Here is a 24,329-nt window from a genome sequence, read left to right on the forward strand (position 1 = left end):
CATACAGACAAACATATATAACCATATACGTTTGCTCTATTATATTAAAGATACTCCAGGACACAACTTCAAGGTTATTCTTCATGATTGATCAAATCCAGAGCATCCTTTTTGAGCGATTTTGTTTATTTTCAAAGCACACATATTAAATTGTTATTTATACCATGTCTTGTTTGACATTTTTTAACTTCTTCCTCAAAATGTGACTTCAACATGTCTGTCATACGTGTCACGTGGTCTGCCATCTGTGGCTCCAGAAAAACTCCCACTGACTTCCCCACCCTTGCACTCTACTACCCTCGTCTCACATCCTCCTCACCTCCTTTCCTTAAATCCACCTATGATAAACTAAAGTAGTGATTACAGCACCATTTAAAACATTAACCTCCATCTCATCCTGCATTTCTAAACCATCCTGCATCTCTCATCATATATATTATCCTCCATTTCCCCTTCGGCCTTCACGTCATCCATTTTCACCTTATCAGTCCCTTCCCTGGCCCATCTGCTTCCACTTCGTTGCATCCTTCGCTCCTTCTCTCCGCCCATCCCTCTTAGCCCCTCCCCCTCCTTTAAGCTACGCCCCTCATTCATTTACAGTTTTCTTATATTCACTGTACGATTACCTCACGTACTTCGTTTATCTTTTAACCTTTCGTCGTTTGTGAGATAATTGATGTAATATTTAGGGGTCGTTTTTAAAAGCTCCTTTTGTCTTCGATTTAAAAAAATATTTGTGCAACGTTTGTCCTCGATTTCCATTCGCCCATTACCTTGCCCATCGTCGATTCATCCTCTTGTTCCTCATCGCTAGCCATTGTCCAAGTATAATTTAATTGGGATTATTTGTCGTCGTCCCTCCCCCGTTCCTCGTCTCCATCACCGCCCCCATCGGCCCCCCTCCCGCCCCCCCCGATTCGTACTGGCTGTGGTCCCACAAACCATGGGTGAGTCCGTTTTATGTTAACCTTTCCCTCATGGCGCCCTTTATGTTCCCGCTTGTTGTACTCGAACGTTGTTTGTTTAGCGCATTCCGTCACACGGTGTGTGTTCGTTTGCGCAACGTGAAATCGCGTCGAGTGATGATGTGTTCGTGGATAGATATGGTGAACGTTCGAGGAAATGCCGAATAGTTTGTGTGTTAACGGAACCACATTTGATAACCTGGGAAAGAGGACGTGACGCGAAACAACTGGCACCTCATCAACCACATATAGAATGCCCCCCCCCCCTCCTCCACTATCCCCCCGTTGTGGGGCCGAGGTTCTGACCGTTTTTCCCATTTGTAGAGGAGGTTCTGGCCCTTCCCTTTTGAGGGTCGTCCAGCTGCTGGTCTATACTCTACCCCGTGTGTGGCCGATGTCGGGGTCCACCACCCCTCACATGTGGCTGTAGTTGGAGTTGTACCCTCGACTCTGATGTCGGGGTCCACCACCCCTCACATGTGGCTGTGGTTCTACTTGTAGCCCCGACTCTGATGTCCGGGTCCACCACCCTCTCGCATGTGGCTGTGGTTCGAGTTGTACCCCCGACACTGATATCTGGGTCCACCACCCTCTCGTGTGCGCCCGTGGTTGCGTGTAGTTGTACCCCAGACTCTGCGAATGCCTGACGTGCAACCTGCTCCTCCCTACCCATCCCTTCGTGACCGAGGTCCTTGCCGTTCTTCCCATTTTTTGGCCCAGGTTCTGGCCATGTCCACCCTCGTGTTTCCGATAAACTTGTTATCCTCAACACCCCCCCCCCCCCCCCCACCTAAAGTTGGCTGAGTTCCAGGTCAGTAATACCCCTCACATGTGGAAGGGTTCTAGGTCAAAGACCCTCACCCCTTCAGCATGTGGCAGACATATTTGCCATACTCCTCACCCTTTCCCATCTTCGCCTCAAAGGTGTGGCACAGGTTCCGGTCACCCCTCTCCCTCCCCATCTCCTGCATGTGGCTTTGGTCCTGGTCGTTCCTCGCTATATTTGGCTGAGCTCCTGGTCTTCTAATCACCCAGGCTATAGCTGGAATCTGAGTCGTTCCTCTCAGCGTGTGGCCTGGCCCCCGGTCATTCTTCCCCCTGTGTGGCATGTCTCCCTGTCATTGTTTCCTCTGTGTGGTCTCACTCCGGAACGTTCCTTTCCGCTTGTTGTCTAGGTCCGGATTGTTCCTTTCCACTTGTTGTCTACAGTCGTGGCCAAAGATATTGGCACCCTTGCACTTTTTTCAAATAACTCACAATTTTCTCCAAAAAATAAGTTGAAATTGACAAAAGTATTTGGGTCTCCACAATTCTTTATTTCACTGTTAACATTACAGAACCTTTATTTTTGATTCAGAACTTAATATATCCTTTTAAATTAGAAAAGAAAAATAAATGGCATTGACAAAATTATTGACACCCTAGACTTAATATTTGGTACCTTTGGACAAAATAACTGCAGTCAAGCGCAAACATAGAGATGATGTGCTTTACCAAAAAGCTCTACTTTTGTCTCATCTGTCCACAGGACATTCTCCCAGAAGGGTTTTGGCTTGTTCAGGTGTATTTTGACAAACTCCTGTTGGGCTTTCTTAACAGTGCGGTCCTCCTAGGTCTCCTACCATAGAATCCCCATTCATTTAGTTTGCGACGGATGGTGCGAGTTGAAACTATCATACCTTGTGTCTGAAGGTCACCTTGAATCTGTTTGGCAGTTGATTGAGGTGCTTTTTCCACTGTTCGAACAATCCTTCGCTGTAATCCTCAAACAAGTTTTTTCTTGCGGCCACGTCCAGGGAGGTTGGCTACAGTGCCATGGGCCTTAAACTTCCTGATAACATTGCGTGCGGTGGACACAGGTGGATTTGGAGATGGTGGATTTGTAGCCTTGAGATTGTCCATGCTTGGCTACAATCTTGTCTGACTTCCTCAGACAATTCTCTGGTTTTCTTTCTTTTCTCCATGCTCATTGCTGTACACACAGTGACACAAAACAGCAGAATGACTCCTTTTCTCCATTCAAACTAGTTGAATGAGTGATTTTTATATTGCAGGCACCTGCAACTCACCACAGGTGAGTTCAATTCCAATGTAAAGGAAAATCACCTGCTTGAAATGTAATTATTTCTAACAACTTCTGAAAGGTGCCAATAATATTGTCCGGGACATTTCAGGATTTCTGTGCAGAATAAGCTAAGATTTAGTAATTGTCTCAGCTATTTTTTTGTTTTCTTCCATACATATGTGGATACCAGATGATTTTTTAATTTCAACAATTTTCTGGAAGACACGGTGCATTATTTGAAAAAAGTGCAAGGGTGCCAATATTTTTGGCCACGACTGTAGGTCCGGATTGTTCCTTTCCCGTGTGTTTCCTGAGTGGGTTGTTCCTTCTCACGTGTTGCCTGGCTCCGGGTCGTTCCTTCCCGTCTGTTGCCTGGATCCGGGTTGTTCCTTCCAGCATGTTTCCTGGGTCCAGTTCATTCTTTCCCATGTGTTGTCTGGGTCCTGGTCATTCATTCCCGTGTGTTGCTTGGGTCCTGGTCGTTCATTTCCGTGTGTTGCCTGGGTCTGGGTCTTCCTGCCCGTGTGTTGCCTGGGTCCTGGTCATTCCTCCCGACGCGTTGCCGTGTGTCCGGGTCGTTCCTTCCCACGTGTGGTCTGGCTTTGAGTCTTCCTTCCCTTGTGTTGCCTGGGTCCTGGTCATTCCTCCCGACGCATTGCCATGTGTCCGTGTCTTTCCTTCCCACGTGTGGCCTGGCTATGGGTCGTTCCTTCCCGCCTTTGCCTGGATCCGGGTTGTTCCTTCCCGCCTGTTGCCTGGATCCGGATTGTTCCTTTCCCGTGTGTTTCCTGAGTCTGGGTTGTTCCTTCTCGCGTGTTGCCTGGCTCCGGGTTGTTCCTTCCAGCATGTTTCCTGGGTCCAGTTCATTCTTTCCCATGTGTTGTCTGGGTCCTGGTCATTCATTCCCGTGTGTTACCTGGGTCTGGGTCTTCCTGCCCGTGTGTTGCCTGCGTCCTGGTCATTCTTCCCGACGTGTTGCCTGGCTCCGGGTTGTTCCTTCCAGCATGTTTCCTGGGTCGAGTTCATTCTTTCCCATGTGTTGTCTGGGTCTTGGTCATTCATTCCCATGTGTTACCTGGGTCTGGGTCTTCCTGCCCGTGTGTTGCCTGGGTCCTGGTCATTCCTCCCGACGCGTTGCCGTGTGTCCGGGTCGTTCCTTCCCACGTGTGGCCTGGCTTTGGGTCGTTTTCTCCGGAGCGTGGCCTGGGTCAGGGTGGTTCCTTTCAGTGCATGGCCTCGCCTACCCTGGCTCGCCTGCACGTCCCACATTTTGCTAAAGTCCCTGCCTGCTCAGTTGGCACGGTTGGAGTTTTCGCACCCTCCTTACTCATGGTACTACAGTACTCATTTTACCATTGAAATGCCACTGTCATAGTTTGGGTTTTGAAATCGTTCATGTGTCCTTTCAGATTTTGAGTCCGTTATGTTCTCAGACTTTACTTCCCACAGACACATACTGTGCAGTGTTTTGAAATGTTGAACAACAGGAAGCTTGCCGGCTGTCTATGTGCTAACCAAGCATTGCTCTCACCATTTCACTTGTTCACTTCTTTTTCTGGTTTTATCAACCCGGCAAGGTTTCTGGCCGGGATTTTAAAGTGCCTTGAAGCAAATCAAATTGTCCCAAACATCCTGCGTTTTCTGTGCTGATAATAGTTTTGCAGGAAATGTTATACAGAAGCAAAGAGTAAATGTGTTTGTAAAATGTGGCTCAACCGTTAAATGCCTGTTGTTATTATTTAAGTGTACTCATCGTACTGTATCTTGTTTTGCCCGCATTACTGAACAACGTAGTGTTAGTACAAAACGCATGAAGGGCAACGATGGTGAAGGCTCATCCAAAGTATGTATTTTTTTGATAATAGTTGCATTGTGTTTTTACATTTTACATTTTCTGCACTAATAGGATTTATTGCTCTTTAACAAATTCATGTTTGATTTTGGCACCTGTAATACACATGATTTTGGCATAAAGTTGGGTGTGTTGCTTCCATCTTATAAAGTTTTATTTATGTATTAATTTTTTTTAAACGTTTAATTGTATATATATTTTTAAAGTTTTTTAAAATTTTTTAAAATCTATTTTATAAAGTTGGGTGTGTTGCTTCCATCTTATAAAGTTTTATTAATTTATTTATTTTTAAAAAAACGTTTAATTTTATAAAGATTTTTAGTAGTAGTTTAAAAAAATCCATTTTATAGTTTTATTTATTTATTTTTGAAACATTTAATTTCAGATATTTTTTTTAAATAGTTTTTTTATTTATTTATCCATTTTATAAAGTTGGGTGTGTTGCTTCCATCTTATAAAGTTTTATTTATTTATTTATTTATTTTAAAAAACGTTTAATTTTATAAAGATTTTTAGTAGTAGTTTAAAAAAATCCATTTTATAGTTTTATTTATTTATTTATTTTTGAAACATTTAATTATATATATATTTTTTTTAATAAAGTTTTTTTTTTTTTCTTATTTATTTATCCATTTTATAAAGTTGGGTGTGTTGCTTCCATATCCATTCACTTGTATTATTTTACTAGTACATTTGAGTTGACCAGTGTCGAATTTGAGCTTCCAATTAACTCATGATGTTGATGGACATGCGAATGCAAAATTTCACACCCATTTATTAACAAATCTTTATTTAATTTTTTATTTTGTTGAATTTCATGTTCCTATCTCTATGATGATCACGACTTTTTGGATGCTCCCAGTTCACACAAGCCAATCTGGATGTTCGATGTTGCGGCAGAAGTGAATGGACGTGGGTTTTAATCATCCATCAATATTACTAGCAAAGAAGCTGTCCTCACAAACAAACGGGATAATTCCCCACACTCCCCCCCCCCCCCCCCCCCCATTTTTATAAGGTCAATGGCATATTTTATTATGAGGTCTATGACTTATACTGGCTTGCACCAGGTGGCGCTGTACGATACACATTTCATAGAGAGAAATAGGGTCCCCAACCAACTTGAACCCCCTAATAATTTAATTTTCATCACCGAAAATTCTCCCGTACACCCAGTGAGTAAAAGCAACAGTTTTCAACTCATTCTATCCAGCAGTTCAGTTCTCGTAATGTTCCCACTTCAGGGAGTATGAATTTTCTTTCCCGCCCAATGCCCCAAAAGCTGACCTGCACACTCTGAGAGCAACTACCAGTTGTCAACTCGCACAAACAGTATGATTCCCCCATCGCTATGATGTCTATGGTTTTCATGCAGATAATTTATGTGTATTATGTTGACTTATTATAAAATATATTGTCATGGTAGCTTATACGGACCGCTGGTATTTTTATACCTGTTGCTGCATTTGGGCCTCGGGGAGTGACTGCCAAAATTTGTCTATCCGTGTTCTTCCCGATATCCTTGATCTTTGTTCTTTTCTCTTTCACATCTCTCTTCAGTCTTTCACACTTTTCTACTTTTTCACATCTCTCTTTATTTATCTAATTCTTGCTTTTTATTTTCTTTTTGTTCATTTTTATCTCTTTCAGTCTCAAATATTTTTTTTGTATACAGAATCTATCTGGGCTTGTATAAGAGCTAACACATTGAACATGAAAACATGCACAGACACATACAACGTGCAATGAAGGGAGCGGGAGACAAAATGGGGAGAGAGGGAAGCACACAAGCACAACAACAGAAGAGAACAGGGACGTCGGTAGATCTGTGGAAGGGGAAGGGCTGGGGGAGGAGGGAGGGGTACAAGGTATAAAGTCAATGAACACTTCTAGGAATTTCAGAAAAGAAGTTGGGGATTTAAAGAGGCGGATTTGGGGTATTTTAATGGGGGTAAAAAAGATCAAAGTTGGAAATGTCTCTCTTTCATTGTCTATCTGTCTGCAAAGAAGTGAATTCTTACAAAAAAAAATTGTCAGGCTCACTTGTCTGTGCCTAGATGGGTTTGGGGTAGAGGGGTAGTACTCGTAGTTGAAACCCGAATCTTATCCAGTAATCCTGGTTCCTCCTGATGACTCCATCTTTACTCTTTGCTTATTCGGGTTCTTCCTGATGAGTCCAATGTAGTATTTGGTCTTTCATTTGATTATAATTCTCCCTCTCACCTGAAACAACCACTATACAATACATATTTACATAGAGAATAGGTGTGCACTGTGAACCCCCCAGGGTTATGTTTTTTTTTTATCAACTAAAACCTTCCCGTGCACACTGAGTACAACCACCATTTTTTACCTCATATATGTATATATATATGTATATATATATATACATACATACATACATACATACATACATACATACGGTAGTGTGATGGAGTAATAACAATAGCTCTAACTTTGTGTTAGAGTTTCTAAAGTGTTTACTGCTTAATATATTATCATATAAAGTGATATATGATTTAAGTTACTAGTTTGTGGTAATACTTTAAATATAATTAGTAATTAAATACGTTTCAATAAGGATATTGCATTGCTGTGTTGACTGACTGTCTGGACACAACTTTGAGGTTGTGGGTCCATTGATGTTAAGTAAGCTACTGATGTGGACCTGCGGCCAGGGTTGTGGACCCGCTGTTTGGAGAGGTTCTGGGCTGAAAGGATCGAAACCTCGATGAAAAACGGTGCGCAGCTGATGATCTGGGCAGTTGGAAAACCAGTCAATTGCTTATCGGTTAAGGTTATAATTTCAAATAGAAAATAGCTTTTACAAGTACTTACAAGTACATAATGTATCTGTGTATGTGTGTTTGTATAGCTGTGTTTATATTGTTACGGATCCGTCACTTCCGCCTGTGTTGTTATTATATACTGTTAGGATTTTTGTTTCAGGTAATATTGTTGTTAAGATTTTTGTTTGAAATGGAGATGACTTTCGTAAAAGGTAAAAAGAAATGTTTGTGGAGGAAAAATAAAAAGTCGGCAAGAGGAGGAAGAGACCGCCCATGATGGAGATACAGCCGTAAATCGCATCGAGGCTGCGAGCGCACTTTTTTGATATTGGTCGTGAATGAGTTGAGGCTTCCCGTGAAAGGGATTGCCCGCGACATCGTCCTATATTGCAATTGCAATGAAACCTGCGTCAGGTTCTATCACCAAGAGTGAGTTATTGTTGGAGGGAGCCAGTGCCTTCATTACAGGTGGATATGCCTCTGAAGAATCAAGACACAGAATGAAGTTTCCTTGTTGAAACAAAATCATTGGCATTGGTGGAGTAATTAATTGCAAAATCCAATAGTGTTGCCCCTAAAGCCAGTTGTAGTTATTATATGGAGTAGATTATTGATTTATTAAATTATGAATACATTTTACTGTATAGGCAGATTCAGGAGGGGGGAGGGTGCAGTGGTTGTGCATCTCCCCCTTCGATTTTCGATGATAAATTATATATATGATATGATATTGGATGCACTCCAGTGGCAGATACAGAGTGGTGGCACCATTCAACTTTATCTTCATGTGAGTCAATTATGTGTATGTTTACAAATACACTCGTGATGAGAGGTGAGAGGTGTCGTCTTAATCATTTAATAGCACATTAAATGTGTGTTTCTCAATCGTGCTGTTCTTCTTTAAAGAGTGCTTTAAATGCGTGTTTCTCAATTGGCACGTCAGTTAACACACAGTAATCAAGCGCTATGTTATGCAAATTACTAAAAAAATAGCATTACGTAATTTTTGAATGGCTCCAATTTGGTGTTAAACAATCCGTGACCATGTCGTGTGACGAATCTGCTCGTTCTGATATAACTGTGGCAGAGGCTGACATGGATGAGAGGTGTTGAGTTAATCTTTCCATACTAGCACATTAAATGTGTGTTCCCCAATCACACGGTTCATCGTTGTTTTTAAGAGTGTTTTAAATGTTCCAAAAAGGAAAAAACAAACAAAAAAAAACATTTGTTTCCTTTTCTCCACATGTGCTTCTGTCGTGTGCTTCTCTCCACGTTCTTCTCTCCATGTTCTTCTCTCCATGTTCTTCTCTCCATGTTCTTCTCTCCACGTTCTTCTCTTCACGTGCTTCTCTCCACGTGCTTCTCTCCACGTGCTTCTCTCCACGTGCTTCTCTCCACGTTCTTCTCTCCACGTGTTTCTCTCCACGTGCTTCTCTTCACGTTCTGCTCTCCACGTGCTTCTCTCCACGTGCTTCTCTCCACGTGCTTCTCTCCACGTGCTTCTCTCCACGTGCTTCTCTCCACGTGCTTCTCTCCACCTGCTTCTCTCCACGTGTTTCTCTCCACGTGCTTCTCGCCACGTGCTTCTCTCCACGTGCTTCTCTCCACGTGCTTCTCTCCACGTGCTTCTCTCCACGTGTTTCTCTCCACGTGTTTCTCTCCACGTGCTTCTCTGCACGTGTTTCTCTCCACATGCTTCTCTCCACGTGCTTCTCTCCACATGCTTCTCTCCATGTGGGCTGTCTCGCCCCTCCCCCTTCATCTCCTTGTCTTCCACCTTTTGCCGTGTTCACGTGACACGTGGTTGTCCCTCCAGGCTTCCTCTCCCCGTCGGTATTTTGTGAGAATGCGATTGTTTTTCACGTTTTTGTTTAAATATTATTTAAATATGTTTAAACTTTCCCCTGCAATGTTTTATTCAGTGGTATATCACAACACGCTGTTTTTCTTCCTATTTAAAAGGCTTTTTTCAATTTCCTCTTCAATTCATTCCACTTCAAAAAAATATTCAATCTCTTACAATTCTTCCTCCCTGCATGCTCTAAACTCACCTGCATTCCACCCCTCCTCCATCGTTCTTAAACGGATCTCTGACTTGAAAATCACAATAAACCCAATTTGTTATAAATATTCGTTTTTCATGAAGCATCCACTTTCTATACTCCCTCCTCACACCTCCCCTCCTAAACTCCCTCCTCCCCCCTCCCTTTCAATGCTCCCCCTTCACCCCTCCCCTCCAAATCTCCCCCCTCCTCCCCCCCCTTCAAAACTCCCCCCAAACCCCTCCCATTCAAAACTACCCCCCAACTCCTCCCCTTCAAATCTCCCTCCCCCTACCTATGTTATGCAAATTATCCCCCTATGTTATGCAAACTATCCCCCTACCATCTTTCTACAATTCTCCCCCCTCCCTCCTCCTCCTCAAAGCTGCCTCACTTCGTCTCACTTCCATCTCATACCTCCACCTCGTCCAACCTTCTACTTTCCTCTGCCCCCCCTCAAACAACCCCTCACTGTGCCTCATCCCATCACCATCAAACCTTTTGTCCTCCTCATCCTCCCTTTCTTGTAACTCTTTTGCAATCTTTGCCACACTATCAACAGCTCTCCCGACCACCCCCTCTCATCCTTCATCTGACCCCACCCCTCCCCTCCCCTGTCCTGCACCCAATGCTCCCCCTACCTCTTCATTAAAGGTATGGACCTCAAACATCTGAGGCCTTCGCTCAAACCTGATTGATCTCTCCATACAGGTTGCTTCTGACAATCCAGACTTGATCTGCTCAACAGAAACTTTCCTCCTTCAAGATGTTTCTGATTCCTTAATATCTCTTCCTGGTTACTCCCTCCTCCGGTATGATAGACCTGAGCCTCGTTGGTGGGGTTGCTATCTTTATCAAAAACTCTCTTCCTCACTCTCCCTGCACTACCCTCTCTCCACCCCACCCCCAGGAGTACCTCTGGTTACAGCTTCCTCTCCGCTCCCACATTTTGTTCATATGTGTTCTGTACCGTCCTCCGAACAGTGATGACTCCATTTACATTTCGCTGTCTGACAACATGGACCAACTTCTATCCACTCATCCCAACTCTCTCTTCCTCATATGTGGCGACTTCAACTGTCATCATGTCAGCTGGCTGGGTGTGGGTTCCTCTCTCACCAGCCATGGTATCTCAGCAAAGGACGTCTGCGACTCATTGGGACTGACGCAATCTGTCAATTTCCCGACCCAGATCTCCGTCAATGGTGTACCTTCTCTTCTAGACTTGGTTATGACAAACTTCCCTGCAAATGTCTGCTGCTCTTCTTCTGCTCTAATCGGTTATTCTGATCATGTGCTTGTTTGCTTGTTAAAGTGGATATCTCTCTGGCCATTCTAAGAGAGAGAGCCTCCTCAGCGTCGACAAGTCTGGCATTTCACTCAGACCGACTGGCACGGTCTTCAAGCAGCCATCAATCATCTGGACTGGTCTCCCATCTCTACTGCCTCTGACATCAACTCTTCCTGGCAATTCTTCCAAAGTAAATTGCTCTCTCTCATGCACAGATTTATCCCATCTCGTCTTCAGTTGTCATACCCTTCCTCCCGTCCATGGTACACTGAATCTTGTGGTGAGGCATTTGCCCTGAAACAACTTGCCTTTGCCTCTTGGAAGGCTAATCCAACTGAAGGCAATCTCAATTCCTTCCACCAAGCTCGGAACAAGTGTGTGTCTACCCTCAGGAGTGCCAGGAAGCACTATCTCTCCAAACTCAAGAATGAACTCTCAAACCTGTCTCCCTCTTCCAAATCCTGGTGGCATCTGGTCAAATATGTTTCTCTTGTTTGTTCCCCCTCCATCCCCTCCCTTACCTCAAATGGCTACACAGTTGATACCGCACGTGACAAAGCTGAATGCCTCAACTCTGTATGCCTCAAAATATTGTGTCCCAAACCCATCTCTCTTTGCTCAAGGTCATCTGCCATCAGCATGGAAATCAGTCAACATCACCGCTTTACACAAAAAATGTGCAAAAACCGATCCTTGCAACTACAGACCAATCAGCCTTCGCCCAATTATCAGCAAAGTCATGGAATCCATCATTGCTTCGGATATCAAATCTTTCCTCTTCTCCAATGGCTTGATCTCTGATCATCAATTTGGTTTCAGACCAGGTCACTCTACTCTGGACATGCTGCTTCTGCTGCCTCAACAATGGATGGAGGTCCTCAATGCCAAATAGGAAATTAGAGCTGTCTCCCTTGACATATGACATGCCTTCGATACGGTCTGGCACCCCGCACTGCTCACCAAACTCTCCTCCTATGGTATCCATGGAAATCTCCACGCATGGCTTGCGGACTTCCTCTCGAGTCGTAGTCAACGTGTGGCCCTGAATGGGGTTCTCTCATCTCCCCTTCCTGTTCAGGCTGGAGTTCCCCAAGGCAGTCTTCTGGGCCCTGTGCTTTTTCTGGTCTTCATCAATGATCTCTCTGACTGTCTTGAAAATCCTCTCTATCTCTTTGCTGATGACTCCACTCTCTGCCGCTCCATTCCTCATCCCTTAGATCGGCAGTCTGCAGCCTCCTCACTCTCTGCAGACCTGAACAAAATCACAGACTGTGGAACATGTCTTTCAATCCTGACAAATCTCACACTCTTACTATGTCTCTCCGAAAAGACCGACTGGACAACCCTCCCATCTCCTGTCTGAACAATCCTCTCCAAGAAGTTCTGTCACTCAAGCTTCTGGGTCTCAATATCTGCAATGATCTTTCCTGGGAAAACCACATTTCCAATCTGGCCAACAAAGGCAGTCACCGACTGGGCATCCTCCATCGTGCGAAGTCCTTCCTTGGCACACCTGAGCTCCTCACAACATACAAGGCTTTTATCTGCAGCTCAATGGAGTACTGTTATCCCCTCTGGGCCAGCGCCCCTGCCTCACACCTAGCTCGGCTTGCTTCCACGAAAGAAGTTCGAATTTCAAAAAGGTGTATCTGGGGCAAATTAGCGGGGGTAGAAAAGATCAAGGTTTGGGATGGGGGAAGATAAGAGATGGTGGTGAACAGCTGTTTCAAAGACCTGGAGGGAGGAGTGGGATTGAAGGGAGTGGGGGAGTTTGTTCCAGAGGCGGGAGAAAAGAGGAATGAAAGAGTGAAGGTGAGCAGAGAGCCTAGATTTTTGCAGTTTAACCATAACAGGGTTGCTGGCAGATCTTGTGCGACCTGTAGGAATATATGGGGGACAGAGCACAGAGAGAGCTGGGGGAGCAAGGTCGGAGAGGCGTCGGTAGAAGACATAAATTCCACCAACCTGCATGCGGTGAGTGAGTGAAAGGCCCTCGGAGTTAGCTTCATCGTATGACGTAGGAGATTCCAATGATTCTGAAAGCTTTGGTTTCAACAGCGTGAAGCCGAGCTAGGTGTGAGGCAGGAGCACCGGCCCAGAGGGGGGAACAGTATTCCATTGAGCTGCGGATGAAAGCCTTGTATGTGGTGAGGAGCTCAGGTGTGCCAAGGAAGGACTTCGCACGACGGAGGATGGCCAGTCGGCGACTGGCTTTGGAGGCCAGCTTGGAACTGTGGTTTTCCCAAGAAAGACCATGTCAGATAGTGAGACCCAAAAGCTTGAGCGACAGAACTTCTTGATTTGTGGTTTGCCTTTGTGGTTTCTGATTGGCTTTGAAAAGCATGGGACGTTTTGCAACCAATCATGGACTCACAAAGGCAAGACACGTCTACCTCCACATAAATTGCCAGGAAATTATCTCAAGTTAGAATTGCTGCTTAATATTGCTTAAGCGTTACATCTGGGATGTCATTACAGCGTTACGTCTAGCACTAGGCTCGGCCTCTATGGATGTGCCTGTCAACCTGGCGTCCAGCATTCAACCCGTCTAGTCACTTCGCTGACAGCAGACACAGTGGATGCTCTAACCACAATGCCACTGAGTTCTGGTAATCTGGTAACTTGTCTGGTAGTTTGGTAATCTCAACCATTCTAGGGGTGACACAGATCCTTGAGATACAGAAAGGGAATGCTGTAGACGGGCTTCACCAAAAGCCCCCAGGTTTTCAAAGGTTGAGTGAATTTTAAGAGTCAACATATCGGAGCTCCATGTTGAGATCTCCCATGTCTCAAGCACATGCTGTTCTCACCTTTTCAGAAACTTTACAACTAAGTTTTATAACAAGACTAGCCGAAAGCACCCGGCGTTGCCCGGGTTCTTTTTGAATGAATTTACTACTATAATTCAGCTTTTACTCGCGGCCGTAGAGGATTGACTACTATAATTCAGCTTTTACACGTGGCCGTAGAAGAATGACTACCATAATTCAGCTCAGCTTTTAATTACGAAATGGGCCCAGCTCGGCCGATGCGGCCTCGACCGGCCTCGCCACGAAGCCTATAACCTTCCCGGCACCCGTCCCGACATTTTTGGTTCTTTTTGAATGACTTTACTACTATAATTCAGCTTTTACTCGCGGCCGTAGAAGATTGACTACTATAATTTAGCTCAGCTTTTAATTGCGAAATGGGCTCAGCACCTCGGCCGGCCTCGCCACCGAGCCTATAATCTTCCCGGGGCCTGACCCGACATTTTTGGTTCTTTTTGAATGAATTTACTACTATAATTCAGCTTTTACTCGCGGCCGTAGAGGATTGACTACTATAACTCAGCTTTTACTCGTGGCCATAGAAGAATGACTACGATAATTCAGCTTTTACTCGCGGCCGTAGAGGATTGACTACTATAATTCAGCTTTTACTCGTGGCCGTAGAAGAATAACTACTATAATTCAGCTCAGCTTTTAATTACGAAATGGGCCCAGCCCGACCGAGGTGGGCCTCGACCGGCCTCGCCACCGAGCCTAAAACCTTCCCGGGGCCCGTCCTGACATTTTTTGTATTGGAGGTTTCCTCCTATCTTTCACCGTTCAGGAGATTAGCTTGCGCAGACAAACAAACAAAAACTTTCTTTTATAATATAGAGAGAAGAGAAGAGATTAATTTTCAATAAAATCACCAAGAGTTGTCCATCCCGAGAGCAATAGATGTTTAGATGCAATGCCAGATGACCAGAGATCACACGCATACTGTCGGAATCCGTTGTCTAGCTCTGCTTGTTAAAGTTAGAAATGTTGGCATATTGATCAACATATGGTGCAGTGACGCCACAGACACTTTTTGGAAAAGCAGGATATACCTTTGTTAACAGGAAAATAGATCCAGCAGAGCTTGTCTTATTTGGGAAAGCGTAATGTGGGATATTTTTGGGTCGTCTGTCCAGCTGCCTCACTCACAGCCTTGAATGTAGCGCTACGCGTTCCAGTAATTCCTCCAGCCCATATGTATGGTGTCACCACTATTTGGGAAGCTCGGCGATTTTGACCGGCTTCAAGGATGAACCATCACCCAAAAGGGGCAGTGTGCATTAAATTGTGCAATCAGGAGTTTGTATCATCTTTGGGGTGGAAGTTTTTTGCTTTGCTGTTTTCGCAGCTTTTACAGATCCCATAGACATCCATCTTTTCCGCTACACATGACTTTTCACACAGGCCTAGGACACATTAGGCACAGTTTTGCTGGATTGTACTATTCCAAGTGGTTGTTTTTACAACTATTGATCGTTAGCTTATTTTGCTCCAACAATATACAGTACAGTATATACACACAAAAGTGTTGAATCAAAGACGTCCCAAAGTTTTGAAAAGTGACGCACTCATCTTCTTCTTCCTTCTCTTGGCTAAATTGGTATTTCTCACAATGTCTTTGTGAGGATAGGCAAAACCTTTTTCCCAAGCATGCACTGTCCTAGCAGGGATAATCAAGGTTCCCATACAACAAGCATAACATGGCTCATTATAACACCAGTTTCACATGCACCTGTGCTCAAAACTTGCTTTGCTCGTAAATAGAGTAATGAAATACTCAATCAAAGCTGATGTAGGTCTGCATCGGCAGACAGTTCAAACGATAGATTTTACCAACTGAAAGTTGACCAAGACATATAACTGTCGTGAGATGCAAAGGGAAGCCGACGATTCAAGTACTGTATTAGCCCTTCATCTTTTGCTCAAACAAAGGATTAGCACCCAAAATATCAGCTTCACTTTGCTTCTCATGGGGTTTGCAGGATGCCCTATACTCCCTAGACCTCTAGGGCCTAGAGGTATGAACACACGCTTCTGAGCTGTCTAGCCTGGATTAGAATCCCGTCCCAGATATAAACTGCCAGCCTGATGTCTTGCAGGCAGGGCGAGGCATCAATGTGTAATGTGTATGCCATCCTTCGGATGGACGTAAAACTGGGTGTCCCATCTGGCATAATTAGATGATGGACGTTAACTATGTTGACAAATTTTGGGTTGGAATTGAATATATGAATTTAATGTGGGCATTGGATGAATTGAGGTACCGTAGTGGTGATCCAGTGTGCTGCGGTAGCACTACACCCCAGCTAGTGATGTATATAAGTGGTGAATGTAAGAACCAGAATGATTTTTTTGGTTGATTGTTCGTACCCAAGGGTCAGAAGAAAGGAGTAGTTAATGTTAGTCATTCCTGGGGAGGAGTGTGTGACAACACAAGATAGTTGTCACTGACTTGAAAATTGACTGAAAGCCAGTCAAAGAAGAGGAAAAACGACCCAAAAATATAAGTTATGAATCTGAAGGACCAAAAGATTAGGGAGATGTTTCGAGAACATTTGAAAAAAATAAAAAAGATACTGTAGATTAAAATGGGATTGATAAATTACTGGGGAGAAATGAGAGATGCTTGGAAAAGCGCCGCTCGTGAAACATGTGGAATTGGTACGGGTAAACAGCAACATGAAAGAGAAACATGGTTGTGAAATGCCATGGTACAAAAACCAATAGCTAAGAAGAAGAATGCGTACAGAAAGAGTCAGAGTGAAGAGGATGCAGCAGTATATAATTGCGCAAGGAAGAGGCTAAGAGAGAAAGTAACAAAAAGCCAGAAAGAAAGTTTGAAGAATGGGGAAAGCATTTGGACACACATGATTGTAGGAACAGCATTTTCAGGATAGGAAAGCAAATGATGAATATGAAGGACTAGCGGGGTACCCAATTACCCATGCTACACTACGCACGGGTGGGAGCCCACAATCTGAAAGAAAAAATGTTTTGAGAAATTTTATAAAAACTCCCATCCACTTTATGACACGTGTGGGTACCCCAAAAGCTGCACAGAAAATTTGGTGTGGCTGGCCCCAAAACTGTGGGAGTAGTACTGTGTAAAATCAATGTACCTTTAATGCTAATGATGAAGTGCTAACAATGACGTATGATGGTGATGGTGTTAGCTGGGGAGGAGAGATTGTGCTATTACAGAAAAATAGTAAAAAGTCTCAAGTGAACATGGTGATGTTGGCGGAAAGTCTATACTCGGATACAGACAATGCGGAAATGGTGAATGCCGAACCTCCTTATGTGTCTACACATGGACAATTTAATTCACTGCAAAACTTATTGATGGACTGCATTCCTTGTCTTGTTTTCCATCTTTGGGAGAAAGATATGCGTTGTATGGGTGGAAACGCAAAATCTCAATTGTATTGAGATATTACCAAACCAACAAATGTTTCCATATGCGGTAAATGGCAAAACTGCTAACAAAGAACCCATGAATGAGTTTACATGCAGAGACGGAGAGAGACAGAGACAGAGAGAGAGAGAGAGGGAGACAGAGAGAGAGACAGAGAGAGAGACAGAGAGAGACAGAGAGAGAGACAGAGAGAGAGAGACAGAGAGAGAGACAGAGAGAGAGACAGAGAGAGAGACAGACAGACAGAGAGAGAGACAATGACAGAGAGACAGAGAGACAGAGACAGAGAGAGAGACAGAGAGAGAGACACAGAGAGAGAGAGAGAGAGAGAGAGACAGAGAGAGAGAGAGAGAGAGAGAGAGAGAGAGACAGAGACAGAGACAGAGACAGAGAGAGAAGTTTCATATGGATGGAAACTCAAAATCATATTTTATTGAGAAATTTATGAAACCTCCCACCCACCTCAGGACATCCACTGGCACCCCAAAAGGTTCCACAGAAAGTTTGGTGGGGCTAGCCCCAAAAATGAGCGAGTAGTTTGGGGACGGACAGACAGTCCTGCTTTATCATGAACAGTCACATGAAAAAGTAAGTACACCCCATGTAAAGTTTTGACGTTTTCAACATATTTCAACATACAGCTATTTCATCTTCATTTCAACAATATTGATAGATAAAGGTGATATAATATAACAAATATCATGAAACATTTACATTTTGTAGTCCATTGTATAATTTAAATAAACATAAATGCAAATTTCGCAAGTGGAAAAAGTAAGTACACCCTTGGCTCTAATAGGTGGTATTGCCCCCTTTGGCAGAAACAACCTCAAGTCGGCATTTCTTATAACTGTCTACCAGTCTCTGACATCCACTGGGAGAAATTTTTGCCCACTCCTCCATGCAGAATTCTTTCAGCTGTGCGATGTTTGAGGGGTTTCTTGCATGCACAGCTCGTTTCAAATCCCCCCACAACATCTCGATGGGATTTAGGTCCGGGCTTTGACTTGGCCATTCCAGAACCCTCCACTTCTTTCTTTTCAGCCATTCCTTGGTGGATTTACTGGTATGTTTAGGGTCATTGTCATGTTGCAAGGTCCACATTCGGTTGAGCTTCAACTTTTCGACAGATGGCCTCACATTATCCTCAAGCACCCTCTGGTACAATGAAGAATTCATAGTGGATTCTATGATGGTGAGCTGCCCAGGCCCTGATGCAGCAAAGCTGCCCCAAATCATAATATTTCCACCACCATGCTTTACAGTTGGTATCAGGTTCTTGTGGTCAAATGCTGTCTTTGGTTTTCGCCAAACATGTCTTCTGGTACTGTGGCCAAATAGCTCTACCTTTGACTCAGCTGTCCAGAGCACATTGTTCCAAAGTGCTGGTCTTTGCCTCGGTGTTCATTGGCAAACTTTAGTCTTGCCCTGATGTTCTTTCTGGACAGCAAAGGTTTCCTCCTGGCACACTTCCCATGGAGATCAAATTTGTGCAGCCTCTTTCTAATGGTAGACTCGTGCACTTTGACATCAACAAGAGCTACCTGTCGGTCCCGTGATGACATTCTGGGGTTCTTGGAGACTTCTTTCAACATCTTGCGGTCTGTTCTCGGGCTGAACTTGCTGGGGCGGCCTGGCCTGAACAAGTTGGCAGTTGTTTGGAATCTTCTCCACTTGTAGATGATCTTCCGGCCAGTCGAATGATTGATTTCAAATTGTTTGAAGGTCCTTTTTAAATCCCTTCCCAGACTCGTAGGCATCTATAGCCTTCTTTCTGAAGGCCTCAAAGAGCTCTTTTGATCTAGGCATGGTGACGCCGCACACTTCAACAACAAAGAGCAAACCAAACGAAATGTCTGAGGTTTAAACAAGACAGGTTCCTCCAAGATCCTCTCTAACAATGTTCTAACCATTTGCTCCTGAGCTGGTGCACCTGATTCTAATTTTAGGTATTTGAAGGAGTGATAAATGTAGGGGTGTACTTACTTTTTTCAAATGCGAAATTTGCATTTATGTTTATTTAAATTATACAATGGACTACAAAATGTAAATGTTTCATGATATTTGTCATATTATATCACCTTTATCTATCAATATTGTTGAAATGAAGATCAAATAGCTGTATGTTGAAATACGTTGAAAAAGTCAAAACTTTACATGGAGAAATTGGAGAAATTTGGCTGGAGAAATTGGCTGGAGAAATTTGCATTTATGTTTATTTAAATTATACAATGGACTACAAAATGTAAATGTTTCATGATATTTGTTATATTATATCACCTTTATCTATCAATATTGTTGAAATGAAGATCAAATAGCTGTATGTTGAAATATGTTGAAAAAGTCAAAACTTTACATGGGGTGTACTTACTTTTTCATGTGACTGTATATGTAGATGATTATATAGATAGATTATTATATAGACGTAGCAAGATCACTGCTCTTTGGGCGTGTCTCCATGGCCCTTCCTGTCCTACATGCTCACCAAGTCGGGGTTGTCAGCGGTAGTGCTTGGTGCATGGTTTCCGGTGGTTTTTATTAATTAGTGTGTTTAATGGGCGATTTTGGCTCTATGTGTCTAGCATGGTGTCATAAGGAACAGAGGAATAAATTACAGAGGCAATTAGACACAGGGGATTAATTTACCCATAATCCCTCACTAATTAACAAGCCCCACCCTCTGATAGGGACGAAGATACAAGCTTACTCAACACTGTCTACTGGATCCATACTTATGGTACATTGAGGTCGTTCTTCTTCACGACAGTCGGAGCACACTAATCTATACACTCTACCTGAACTAAGGTATCCCTACCCCCCACAAACGTAACAATATATATATATATATATATATATATATATATATATATATATATATATATATATATATATATATATATATATATATATATATGTATATATATATATATATAAATAATTATTATTATATAGAAGTAGTAAGACATGTATATATGGATAGATTATTATAATTATAGGTGTAGTACGACATGTATATATCGATGGATTATTATGTAGATATCGTAAGACATGTATATATATTGTTATGGATCTCTCCGTCGGCCTTCTTCCCCTTATCAAGGGGGGATCAACCCCCTTGTCTTTGACTGACCAACGTGAGTCCTGAAGTTGCACAGCTACCCCCGAAGAGGCAGGTGCACAACCTCGTTCGTAACCACGGACAGATGTTAATTGCCGAGCGGTCTAGCAACCACGGCACGAACCATTAGCAGAGACTAACCCGATCCTGAACGTTGGCCAAAATCGCGCCACAGGTTTTCAATGAGGGAAATCACAAAGACGACGGATGTAAGGGAAAGAAAGGCAAGGTAGGAAGGACAAATCTAATTTATTATTATTATTTACAAGACCAAAATAACCAAGGAGAATGGAAAGATAAGAAAATAACGACAGAAAGAGGGACGGACCAGAAGGACACAGTGCAACACTAGCTTACCTATGGCAGTCTTACTTAAACCCAGGGACAAGACAAAAGACAGACTACAAGCACACTTACACGGGGGATGATGACAGGAATGGCAGGAGGTGGATGGCTGGAGGGAGAGGAAGGTTCAGCTGGACGCTGGCTGGAGCTTGATCCCGCATGGGACGTCGGCCTGGACCTCGACGACCACCGATGCGACCGCAATCTGGTTCCCGCTTAGCAGCGGGTCGAAGCTGCGTGGTCTCAAAGCTGCGTGGTGGAGTCAAAGCTGCGTGGTGGAGTCAAAACTGCGTCTCTCGTATATCATCTCCTCCCATCTCATCTGAGGTGGGGGGCGTCCCGCCGCGGGTTATATTGACCACACCCCCGAATCTTCGCGAACCTCCCCGAGCGTTCTCTCCCCGCCCTCTCAAGCCAAACCCCTTGTACTTGGTTGGTTGTTTGGGGCTGGCTCACTCCTCCCCTCTATGACGAGGTGGAGACACGCCTTTCGTCTCCGAGATTACCTCGTGGCTAATGGAGTCTTGCGGCGAAGAACACAACCCCAAAGCAGCAGCGGCGAACGCCGCCTTGCTGGCAGGTTTTCGGAGGCCATGGGGGTATTTCAGGGGATTCTACCTTATTTCAATTCGGTGCAATGCAGTGTCAATTAATAGAAGACAGAGCCTTAAACTAATACACATAATAAGGAGATAACTACTGAAAAGGGAAATCTATGATTTGCTACGTGATTGTATATGGACTAACTAAGGGACGACCTTTGACCTTTACACACAACTTACGGAGGGTGATATTTACACACAAAAAAAAACACAATTCTCAAATCCACAACACTGCACCCTCATCCTCTTAGGCACGTCCCGGGCCTATTAAACTTTTACCTATAGTGTGGCACGTAGGTGTAGTTCCCTCTATATTTAACCTGACCCTGAGTGTGACAGTTTTAAAACACAAATCAGTATGTCCCTCTGCTGCATTGCACCCTGCCTAACAGATTTACGCCCACAGCTAACCGAATTGCGGAATTAATTCTCAAACTATACATGAACGGTGGGGAGCATTATTTACAGTTGACGCTACTTGTATTTACAAAACGCAACCCAGAACCTGTGATTGTTCTTTTGGGGGGGGAGACAGCCTGCCTTGCAACGACGCACCATGAAGCACCAAAAACGCATCAAAACACCATAAAGCACCAAAAGCACCAACCAGTGCACAGTCATCACAGTTCATGACAAAAATAACAACCCCCTGTTGGTGTCTTGCTCCTCGGCTCCCTCTGCTGGCTATTGTCGTTCTTCCAGATGTTGTCTTTCTTCTTTGCTGGCGGCCTATTTGCAATAATAAAACAAGCACAGAACGTGTCCATTGTTTTTATTTATGGCCCACAGGGCCGACTAGGAGTGGTTCACCTGTATGGCATAGGTGCCATGTTACCAAGGTCCGCCAGCAAGATCTCGGGCCATCATGGCCGGTTCCAGCAGAGGGGCCAAGCCCCAACCCGTGGGGTCCATGAGTGGTGCTCAGCCACAGACATGTGGTCCATTAGTGGTGCATCGATGCAAGCAGCTGGTTGCGGGGGTTCTGGCACACAACGGCGGACTCCCGCACGCTCCCCTCGGTGCCCAGAGAGCACAGTCCTCGGGTGGGAGACAGGGGAACAGAAGACAGGTGAGCGAGGGGTAAGGTCACAAGGAAATACATCAATAAAGGCAATGCAAGGCGAGGTGCGTCTGGAGACTGAGCGGAGAAAAGCTCGTCCCTACCGTACGTCACCCCCCCCCCGTTACCTACTCTACCCATAATCCCTCGCTAATTAACAAGCCCCACCCCTCTGAGAGGGACGAAGATACAAGCTTACTCAACACTGAGGGCAAGCACTTACCCCATATTTACAAAAATCTACACATTTACAAATTCGTCACTACCATCACGTCTTCCCCACATTTCCCCTAATACCAAATTCGTCACCACAATCCCTCTGACCAAAATTTGCCATCACCAATTCATCATCAATCCTCATAAGGAGGGAGAGATGGAACACAACACAATGTCACACCCACGTCATGATGCGTCTCACATTCCAAACATTTGCACAGAAAAATAACAAAAACAACCATGGCATGGTGTGGAGTTTTGTCACCTCAGGTGAGTGGATGTAGATGGTGCGAGGAGATTCTTAATCCTAACTATCCTCTATATGACTTTAACACACTTTACACTACCCGGGGTCTTTCCCTGCCAAACCATTGGCCATCTTACTCTCTATGCGGTTTTAAGAACCAAATTCCCATTGACCAAACTGTGGTGCCTCATCAATTTGGGGTCTCACTCCCCCGATTCAACTCCCTGTGCCTTTGCACAATTTCAAGACTGGGTCGTGTGGCTCTCCCAGGAGGTCTACCCACCTGCACACCTCCACCACTGTAGTTGCCTCCGAGCTTACCTGCTCTTCACCCTAACCTATCTAACTGGGGAAGGCCCTCTGGCGCTCTCCCCACTCGGTGCCCTCTCTGGCATTGGGCTACCCGGGTCCGTCCTCCAGATCCTCGGGCCCCATCCACAACAACTCTACTGGCTCCCAGAGCCCACCTGCGGCCTCACCTGGCCGACATCCTCACAGTGGTGGAGTGCCCATTTAACTACACACACTAACAGGCCACACGCCCAGCCATTTCCACGTCACTAATGCACCCATCCAAACACCATTCTTCCACACGCACCACAGATGCCAATATCCAACCACAATTTACCTACTCCCTCTACCTAACGCTTAAACTACCCTCCCCGGGTATTCGTGATGGGGTCCATCCTCCCCATACACACCTTCGCACCATCCACTCCACTCCACAGTTTCCACCATACTCACTCCACCCCATCCATTCCATACTCCATATATTCCATACTCCATGTATTCCACACCATTTATTCCATACAACCATGCTCACCTGTATTTGCACACCTGTGCAATCACTCCTACACCTGGTGCTTCCTGCACCCTCCTTCCTCCAGGACCATTTGCTCGACACAACACTCAATCACTATTACTCACTCATACACCTGTTCACTTGCACACCTGTGCAATCACACACCTGGTGGCACTTGCACCCTCCTTCCTCCCAGGCTTCCTCAATCATTCAATACAATGCACAATCAATTATTCCTCATACGCTGCTTCATACACTTTCACGCTCAATACAACTCACAATCACCTTTTCACAATACACTTCTGAGTACACTTTTAAACACACACACCGCATCATCTGATCTACCTGGTGCCCTGCTAAAACTCGCGATTCCACGTCGCCCCTTACATTATTGCGCTCCCTCTTCATTATCATCCAACTACCCCCTCTATGTCCCCAACTACCTGTCCAATGTTGCTACTTAACCTTACCGTTACCTATGGTCATTTCTAGGTCCCTAATAATTATCCAAACCCTCCCTCGGCGAGCTTACACTGCCATAAACCCCATAAAACTATAGCTCCTTTGCCCCGTTTGTGAGGGATGGTGGATTTGCCATCCCACCACATCGGGTATCTCCCACTATCACTATCAATTTTGTCATCAAATTTCAATCACAAATTCCCTGTCCCAATTTCGAATCCAAAACACTATCATCATCACAGTCCACT

The 24,329-nt window shown here is 44.4% G+C and overlaps 1 protein-coding gene across 7 annotated transcripts in view; it reads left to right on the forward strand.

Moving 5' to 3' along the window:
- Positions 1-919: 919 nt before the first annotated feature.
- LOC137423607 (SH3 domain-containing kinase-binding protein 1) overlaps positions 920-24,329 on the forward strand; it is a 245,006-nt gene continuing 221,596 nt past the window's right edge. For 6 of the 7 annotated variants that reach the window (XM_068110944.2, XM_068110946.2, XM_068110945.2 and 3 more), the window contains exon 1: positions 920-947. In XM_068110944.2, the coding sequence (XP_067967045.2) occupies positions 944-947 (4 nt within the window). In that variant the 5' untranslated portion in view covers positions 920-943. Of the gene's footprint in view, positions 948-4,824; positions 4,874-24,329 lie in introns of those variants that run through there. The other variant, XM_078773996.1, reaches the window with a different exon arrangement.

This window comes from Myxine glutinosa, chromosome 3 (assembly GCF_964187855.1).
Source record: "Myxine glutinosa chromosome 3, kmMyxGlut1.1, whole genome shotgun sequence".
In the NCBI taxonomy this organism is placed as follows: domain Eukaryota; kingdom Metazoa; phylum Chordata; class Myxini; order Myxiniformes; family Myxinidae; genus Myxine; species Myxine glutinosa.